This window comes from Callorhinus ursinus, unplaced genomic scaffold (assembly GCF_003265705.2).
Source record: "Callorhinus ursinus isolate GAN/ISIS: 27379988/994484 unplaced genomic scaffold, GSC_fseal_2.0 scaffold1742, whole genome shotgun sequence".
Classification (NCBI taxonomy): domain Eukaryota; kingdom Metazoa; phylum Chordata; class Mammalia; order Carnivora; family Otariidae; genus Callorhinus; species Callorhinus ursinus.
In genome coordinates, this window is record NW_027398796.1 from 1 (window position 1) to 9,427 (window position 9,427).

Here is a 9,427-nt window from a genome sequence, read left to right on the forward strand (position 1 = left end):
AGTTCAGGCCGGCCATGTGAAGGTGTACAGCTTCAGGGTTTAGCTGTGGTCTCATGTGGCACTGCAGTCCAGTGACAGGAGTCAGGCCTGGCCTCAGGCACCTGAAAGCTGCTGGGGCCTGGGCTGGTGTTGTACGTATGCTGAGTTACAGAGGCCAAACTGGCTGGTGGTGTAGATTCTGGGGCTCACAGTGTTGGTGGTGGCACTGGCTGAGGCAACTCCAGTGAGTACAGATGGAACACAGCAGGACTGAGGCAGCTGGAGTCTGCAATTGTGAAAACCTGTGAGACTATCAGCAGCAAAATCTTAGAGGGTGCACAGTGCTGTACTGGCTGTTGGTTCCTCAGCAGCAAAGGCTGCTAGGGTCTTCTGCAGAGCAGGACACAGAGCAACATGGTCACTCCTGCCACTTGACTGATCCTGGTAGTCCTGCCCTTCTTTGTTCCTAGCTGTGTCTAGATGTCAGCCATGCCAGTCTCTGGGAGGTTTGAAACCAGAACAGGTCATTTGTGCCATGTTCTGAAGGACTAGGGCTAATAGTTGCTCATCTTTCTGCTGTTCCCCAGGAAGGGGAACTGTCTCAGTCACGGAGTGTCCTCTTGGTGCTGAGCAGTGCTGGCCTGGGTCATGGGTAATGCGGGCAAAATGAAGTTATTTTCCTTACTTTTTTTGGTGCAGATATTCTCTGGAGTTTTCTCCACTGTGTTGCTGAAGCTTCTTCAATGGACTCCTAAGCTCTTGGGCCTGTTTTTCTTTGTGGATAGCTGTCTAATTGTTTTTTGTGGGGTGACAGAGGCTGGAGTGTCCTGTTCCATCATCTTAGTGACATAATATCAGTCTTTCCTCACTGAGGTGATGTTAACTGTAGGGTATTTAGATGCTCATTATTAAGTGGAGGAACTTTCCTTCTCTTCCTAGTTTGTGAGTTTTTATCATGAAATGGTGTTGGAGGTATCCATTTTATTTTTTATTTTGAGGAGGGCACGTGCTGTGGTGAGCACTGGGTGTTATAGTTAACTAATGAATCACTGAACACTGCATCAAGGACTAATTATGTACTATACAGTGACTAACTGAACATAATAAAAAAAGTAAAAAGCTATATGGGGAAAAATAAAAATAAAACACACATATGACAAAAATTTTTTTAATTTAAATTAAATTTAATTAACATGTTCTGTATTATTAGTGTCACAGGTAGAATTCAGTGATTCATCAGTTACATACAACACCCAGTGCTCATTACTTCATTACTAAATGCCCATCATCCAGTTACCCCATTCCTTTAGCCACCTCCCTGGCAGCAACTTTCAGTTTGTTCCCTACAGTTAAGTGTGTCTTGTGGTTTGCCTCCCTCTCTGTTGTCATCTTATTTTATTTTTCCTTCCCTTCTCCTATGTTCATCTGTTTTGTTTCTTAAATTCCACATAGGAGTGAAATCATATGATAATTGGCTTTCTCTGGTTAACTTATTTCGCTTAGCATGATACCCTCTAGTTCCATCCATGTTGTTGCAAATGGCAAGATATCATTCTTTTTAATGGCTAAGTAATATTCCATTATATATATATATATATATATATATACCATGTCTTAGGTTATCTGTTCATCTGTCAATGGACATCTGGGCTCTTTCCATATTTTGGCAATTGTGAACATTGCTGCTATAATCACTGGGGTGTATGTGCCCCTTAAAATCACTATGTTTGTATCCTTCTGATAAATACCTAGTAGTCCAATTCCTGGGTTGTAGGGTAGCTCTATTTTTAAGTTTTTGAGGAACCTCCATGCTGTTTTCCATAGTGGCTGCACCAGTTTGCATTTCCACCAACAGTGTATGAGGGTTCCCTTTCTCTGCATCGTGGCCAACATCTGTTGTTCCCTGAGTTGTTAACTTTAGCCATGGAGATATCCATTTTAAAACAAAATATAGTTTTGGAAAATGGAAGAAATATTCAAACTGGGTGGCTTGCTAGGCCAGTCCCAAGATGATATATTGAAGAGAGAATTGTTTCTCTTTTTCCTTATGTCCCTTTGGGGAAAATACAGGGACAAGAGACTTCCATGTTACTGTATCATTTCTTCACAAGAGCAACTGGATTCCTCATCTTTTTAGTGTTAACTACAATTTTTTTAAAAAAATCACCGTATCAAGACATCCATTTCTCATGCTGTGGGTATATGTAAAGGCAGAACTGGTCTGAGGCAACATACAGTTTTCCAGGCTATCTGGCTGCCTTCTACCAATCCAATTCTACTCTGCACAGCTTAGGAGAATGCACTAGGTGTTAATCCTCTGTATTCCCCTGGAGGAGTAGTTTCCCTGCCAAATTTTCCCATACCACATTTATGTTGAAAAGAGATGGAATATAAAGGCTGGAAAACACATCAGGTGGCTGGATGTGTCCTCAGCCTTGCGGGAGGCTAGGCATTTGGGATAAGTATCTGTTAATCACCTACCGTAGGGCCTACTACTAAGTTGATAATCACTAAATATTTGTTGAATAATTTCTGCCTGTTTAACAAATTTTCCACAACCTTTGAGACCTCCAAAACTTATGTAAGGCAAATTGTGTTTTTCTTTGTTTCTAGCCTCTTGGTCCGGTGGGATTTATGAAAAGTGCAATCTCTATATCTGAGGATGAAGAATGGAAGAGAATACGAACATTGCTGTCTCCAGCCTTCACTAGCGGAAAGCTCAAGGAGGTAAGAAAAGAGTGATCTTCAATGAGAAAGTTAAGGAATGCATCTGGGGGCAGGTAGGAAATAAAATCACAGTCCGTCTCTAAAGGGTAGGCTGCTGATTTGGGGCTTCCTAAAAATGGTCTTTTCATGTCCTACAAGAGACATGATAAGATTTGTTATTACAAATCACTGCTCCATGCTTGTGAAAGCCATGTCATCCTAGGACTTGATTCTCAGATTTAACTTCAGGTGGTGTTGTATTTTGTGTGTAGATGTTCTCCATCATTGGCCAGTACGGAGATGTGTTGGTGAGGAACCTGAGGAAGGAGGCAGAGAAAGGCAAGCGCATCAACTTGAAAGAGTAAGTAGGAGTGCAGCTGCTGGGTTTCTGACTCTGTCACAACACTTTCCAGCTGCTGCCACAGAGCCAAATTCCCACTGTTGAGTTACTCAGTGAACAAGCTGAGGTAGGTGTATGATGTTACAACCCCAATGGGCCAGCCAAGAAGAGGCTACTCACCTAAAAAGGCAGAGCAGCCAGGAGAGAAAGGGTCTTCTTTTGTGTACATGAGGGAGGATTAATTCATCTGCTTAGTTGTCACCTTGGATATTCTGGAAGACAGAAATACATTATTTGAAAAGAAGACACATAACTGTAGCAAATCTTTGAATGTAGAGAGTATGGAATGATGGGAGGGGAAGCCACTTGGTACATACTGGTGGGGGGGGAGGAACATTAACATGTGGAACTTGGAACAACTTAACCCCCTTCCTGATTTGTTGAGGATATTAGCAGAACACTAAATATTAATTCTTATGACCAGCTGTTCTTTCAATCTCAAAAGAGAGAAGGCCCTGCTCATGGGATGGGTAAGGTGACCATTTTTTTTTTTGCCCTCCCTGGAATATATTTTAATTATGTAGGATGAACAGATGTACATTGGGACTGTCCTAGGAAACTAGTGGCATATGATCGCTTAGCTATGGCATCCCCTAAGTCAATTTTGGTGTAATTTAATATCTTTTTTTACACTAGGAACATTCTTGTTCTTATATTTTACGGAAATGAGTGAGTCCAAAGGATAATCTCAGATTGACGGAGATGAGACAGAGTGGGTCTTTCAGGAGCCTTAGCAGGGATGTAGAGAAGAAGGGATGGTGTTCTTGGCAGCACAGAACAGGGTGTTGGTGTTTTATCATGTGCTGAAGAGGAATCAGCTCTAAGCATAGATACTGTGGTGAGAGGAGATCCCAATCAATTTCACCTACTTGGCCCTGAGGAAGGGTTAATTATTCCACCATTTGTCCTTCTCAGACACAGTGCTAATCCACCTTCTACTGCCCATACTCAAAACACGCTACTGTAATATGTCCAGCTCTTGGTCTCTAACCCTCCATGACTGAGCTCCTTGTGCTCAGAGGTGTGTCTAACATGTTGCAGTGTCCCCATGACCCCTAGCGCAAGGCCAGCTGCATCAGTGGCACCTCCTGAGCACCTCGTGAGTGAGTGTGGTGGCATATAGACTCTTCAGATGATGTAGCAGGTGGTTCTGAAAGTGTGGCTCTTGTCTTGCCTGGTCATTGGAATCTATATGTACTTCCTGTGTCATGTGTTTGATAAGAACAGTAAAAAGGTATCGCTTTTAATTATCTACATCTTTCTTTCTCTACTAAGCATCTTCGGGGCCTACAGCATAGATGTGATTACCAGCACATCGTTTGGAGTGAACATTGATTCCCTCAGCAACCCACAGGATCCCTTTGTGGAAAATACTAAGAAGCTCTTAAAATTTGATTTCTTTAATCCATTTGTCTTCTCATTATGTACGTACAGTACTAGTTTTCTCTTTTTCCTTCCTTCCTTCTTCCCTCACTTCTTCCCTTCCTACCTTTCTACAACAATTTTACTGAGATATAACTTCATATAACATATATGTCCCCCTTTTTTAAATTTATTTTTTATTATGTTATGTTAGTCACCATACAGTACATCATTAGTTTTTGAGGTAGTGTCCCATGATTCATTGTTTGTGTGTAACACCAGTGCTCCATGCAATACATGCCCTCCTTAATACTCATCATGTGAAATAAGTCAAGCAGAGAAAGTCAATTATCATATGGTTTCACTGATTTGTGGAACATAAAGAATAGCACGGAGGGCATTAGGAGAAGGAAGGGAAAAATGAAGAGGGGGAAATCAGAGGGGGAGACAAACCACGAGAGACTATGTCCTCCTTTTAAAATGTACAATTCAATTTTTACAGTCTGACTGTTCATTGTCCAAGGAATGGATAATGAAAATGTGGTATGTATATACCATGGAATCTTATTCGGCCATAAAAATGGAAGGAAATTCTGTATTTGGACAAAATGGATGGATCCTGAGGGCATTATTAAATGAAATGAGTGAGACAGGGAAAGACAAATATTGTTTGACTTCAATTACACGTGGAATAAAAAACAATACAAGAAACAAAGTCATACAAAAAGGAGATCGGATGTGGTTATCAGAGGCAGGGATTGGGGGATGGGACTTGAATGAAGGTGACCAAAGGTACGTACTTTTAGTTATAAGATAGAGGACTACTGGACTGGTAAATACAACACGATGACTATAGTTAACACCACTGTATGATGTATTTGTAAATTGTCATCATAGTGGCAGAAAATTTTGTTTTTATAACTGTACGAGATGATGCATGTTAACTAATCTTATTGTGGTAATCATTTTTATATATGTATGTCAAGTATATGCAGTACACCTTATCTTATATAATACTGTATGTCTCTTATAACTCAAGGAAACTGAAAACTCTGCTTGGTGCATTCAAAGATATGTGTAACTTTTACTGCACTCAATTGTTGGAATATTGTTGTCAACACAGAAATCCTGTACTTCTTTACTATCACTACCTACTTTCCTTAGACCTAAGCAACCACTAATCTGCTTTCTGTCTGATAGATTTGCCTCTTCTGGACTCTTCATACAGATAGAATCATATAACATGTGATCTTTGTGGCTGCCTTCCTTCCTTAGCATAACGTTTTCAAGGTTCATCCATGTTGCATCATGCATCAGAACTTTCTTTTTATGGCAGAACAATATTCCACTGTATGGACTTATTGCATTTTGTTTATCCTTCCATCTTTTGAGGGACATTTGGGTTGTTTCCAACTCTTGGCTATTGTGAATAGTACTGCTATCCACATTCATGCACAAGTTTTTGTTTGAATACCTGTTTTTAATTCTTCTGGGTGTGTATTCTGAGATGGAATTGTGAAGTAACTTTGCTGTTTGTACAATGCTTTGCATTGTAACTTGCTATGTTGCTAAGGTATAGCGTGTTTAATTTAATAAGGAACTGCCCAACTGTTTTCCACAATAATGACATCATTTTACATCCCCACCAGTTAAACATGAGGGTTCTGGTTTCTGCTTATCCTTGCCAACAGTTGGTCTACATTTGTCTATCTTTTTGATGATGGCCATCTTAATGAGTGTGAAGGGTATCCCATTGTGGTTTTGTTTTGCATTTGCAATGACTAGTGAGGTTGAGCAACTTTTTATATGCTTGTCGCCTATTTCATTACTTCTTTTTTAAATTTAATTTTTTATTTAAATTCAATTATCCAAGGTATAGTGCATCATTTGTTTTTGATATAATATTCAGTGATTCATTAGTTGAGTATATCACCCAATTCTAATCATATCAGGTGCCCTCTTTAATGCCCATCACCCAGTTACCCCATCCCCCCACCCACATTCCTTTCCACAACCCTCAGTTTGTTTCTTGAAGTGAAGAGTCTCATATGGTTTGTCTCCTTCTCTGAATTCTTTCCATTCAGTTCCCCCCCACCCCTGTTGTTCTCTGTACTATTTCTTACGTTCCACATTCGAGTGAAACCGTATGATAATTGTGTTTCTCTGATTGACTTATTTCACTTAGCATAATACCCTCCAGTTCCATCCATGTCAATGTAAATGGTAGATATTCATCCTTTCTGATGGCTGAGTAATATTCCATTGGATATATGAACCACATCTTCGTTATCCATTCATCTGTTGAAGGTCATCTTGGCTCCTTCCACAGTTTGGCTATTGTGGACGTTGCTGCTTTGAACATTGGGGTGCATAACTTCTTTAGCTAAATATGTATTCAAATTCTTGCCCATTTCTGGTTCAATTGTTTCTCTGTTTTTGAGTTCAAAGAGTTGTCTGCATCTTCTAGATAAAAGACCCTTAAGATATATGATTTGAAAATTTTTTCTCCCATTCTATAGGTGTCTTTTCACTTTCTTCATAGTGTTCTTTGTAGCACAAAATTTTTAATTTTGACGATGTACGATTTATGTATTTTTCCATTTTTATCTGTGATTTTAGTGTCATATTTAAGAATGTATTCTAATTTCTGAGGTCATGTGACTTGTCCCAGTAACATTTATTGAAAAGACTATTTTTATTCCATTGAATGGTATTGGAAACCTTCTAAAAATTCAGTTGACCATAAACACATGGGTATAATTTTGAACTCCAAATTCAATTCCATTGATCTATATGTCTCTCCTTATGCCTGGACCACACTGTCTTGATCATTATAGCTTTGTGGTAATTTTTGAAACTGGAAGTTGGAGTTCTACAATTTTATTCTTTTTTTTCCCCCCAAGATTGTTTTGGTCATTCTGGGTCCCTTACATTCCATATGAATTTTATTTTATTTTATTTTATTTATTTTTTTAAAGATTTTATTGATTTATTTGACAGACAAGATCAGGCGCGTTCAGGGTGGTATGGCCGTAGACAGAGAGACACAGTGAGAGAGGGAACACAAGCAGGGGTCGTGGGAGAGGGGAAGCAGACTTCCCGCTGAGCAGGGAGCCCGATATGGGGCTCCATCCCAGCACCCTGGGATCAGGACCTGAGCCAAAGGCAGATGCTTAACGACTGAGCCACCTAGGCGCCCCTCCATATGAATTTTAATTTCAGTGTGTCAATTTCTACACAGAAGCCAGCTAGGATTCTTATAAGGAGTACATTCATTTGTAGATCAGTTTGAGGAGTATTGCCATTTTGACAATATTAAGTTCTAATCCATGATCATTGGATGTTTTTCCATTTACTTAAATCTTTAATTTATTTCAACAATATTTGTGGTTTTCAGAGTATAAGTACTTCTTTTGTTAAAGCTATTCCTAAGTATTCTGTTCTTCTTGATGTTACTGTAAAGGAGTTATATTCCTAATTTCACTTTTGGAATTTTTTATCACAGTGTATGAAATATAATTGATTTTATTGAGACTCTAGTCCAAAAATAAAAGGCTAAGAGATCCAGGAATGTAATCTTGTTCCTTTGGTCACTCTAAAGATGTGGCAGGAGACACTGATCTGGCTGTTCTAGGGGTGGCACATATGTGTGACTTGCTCCGACTCAGCCACTTCTAGTAAAGGTCATAAAGGGAATAACTCCTGATACGAATGAATCCTGGTATCTTTTAATCCTCAGGTTGGTAGACCACATTAGAATTGCCCCAGGGAAATATTTCATTTTCACTGATATTTCCATTGCTTTTTTTCCCTTATAGTACTGTTTCCATTCCTTGCCCCAGTTTTTGAAATGCTAAATATCTGGCTATTTCCAAAACGTGTTACTGATTTTTTCACAAAATCTGTACAAAGGATGAAGGAAAGTCGCCTCAAAGATAAACAAAAGGTAAATCTGGTGGTGGTTACATGTGCATGTTCACTTTTGATCTGTTATTGAACTGTATACATCTGATGTACACAGTTCTAAGTAGGTTTTTATGGTAGGTAGAGAACTATAGGGTTTAGAGCAGGAGACTTCTAACATTTTAGAGAGAATGAAGAAGGTGGAGGTCAGGGAAGGAGTTAAGAAGATGAGTCAGAAAGACAATGTTTAAAATTAAAGAATAAGCTTGCCAACGAGTATGTCACTGCATAATCTTCAATGAGAGAAAAACTACCACTTCCTTTCAATAAATTGTCAAAACTTAAAAATTACTGTGTAAAATATTTTTCCTGGTAGTATGATTTTGCCAGATCTTACAGTGACAAAGAATCCCTTCATTCTAAGCCTCTTTTCTTACATGTTCTCCAGTGGAAATTCCCCTCAGGTACCTGGTTATGTTAAACTTGAGGCTATCATAATGTGGAGTGGGCAGGTGTCTTCTTTGGACACTGAGGCTGCAAGCTGGCTGAGTAGGCTTTGCCTTCCTGAGACCTGGCGGCCAGCACTAGGATGTGTGTAGGACAAGGAGACAGGGCTGGTACCGCAGGATGTCTATGAAGATTGTGCAGAGTTCTGGGAGGATGGGGCACTGGAAGATGCTGACATGGAAGCTGCCCGTGGACTCTGCAGAGGTCAGGGAATTGGTCTATATGACCATTCATTAAGAATTAAGGCTGGAAAAACAAAAGGACTGAAGTCAGGGACTTTCTCCTGAGCTAGTAGGTATGACAGGAGAAGGAGCAGGCAACCCTTGGGCCAGGAAGCTGTGTTCAAAAGCCAGAGAAGCTGAGGATCAGAGAGAGCAAGAACCAAAAAGCAAAGAGACATAATGGCTGGATTCCTGTCAGGGAAATATCATGCTCTCCAAGATCTGTAGCTGGACATTTTTGTTCGCTGATGACTCTGGAAACACTAAACTTCTGGATGTGAAGGGGCCATATTCTCAGGAAAGAAGTTAGGTACTGCATCCCTGTTTTATTTCTGACTTCACAAGTGAC

General features: G+C 39.8%; 1 protein-coding gene across 2 annotated transcripts; it reads left to right on the top strand.

The window, feature by feature from the left end:
- Positions 1-2,503: 2,503 nt before the first annotated feature.
- On the top strand, positions 2,504-9,407 carry LOC112815559 (cytochrome P450 3A12-like). Of its 2 annotated transcripts, XR_012377462.1 has the most exons (5): positions 2,505-2,706; positions 2,958-3,046; positions 4,361-4,509; positions 4,950-8,186; positions 8,266-8,388. XR_012377462.1 is itself a non-coding variant. In XM_025861581.2 (4 exons), exons 1-4 carry the CDS (start codon positions 2,614-2,616, stop codon positions 8,442-8,444), a joined length of 510 nt encoding a protein of 169 aa, XP_025717366.1. In that variant the 5' UTR covers positions 2,504-2,613; the 3' UTR covers positions 8,445-9,407. The 2 variants fall into 2 exon arrangements, 1 of the variants encoding a protein (XP_025717366.1); XM_025861581.2 differs by lacking the exon at positions 4,950-8,186 and having other exon boundaries at positions 2,504-2,706; positions 8,266-9,407.
- Positions 9,408-9,427: the final 20 nt, after the last annotated feature.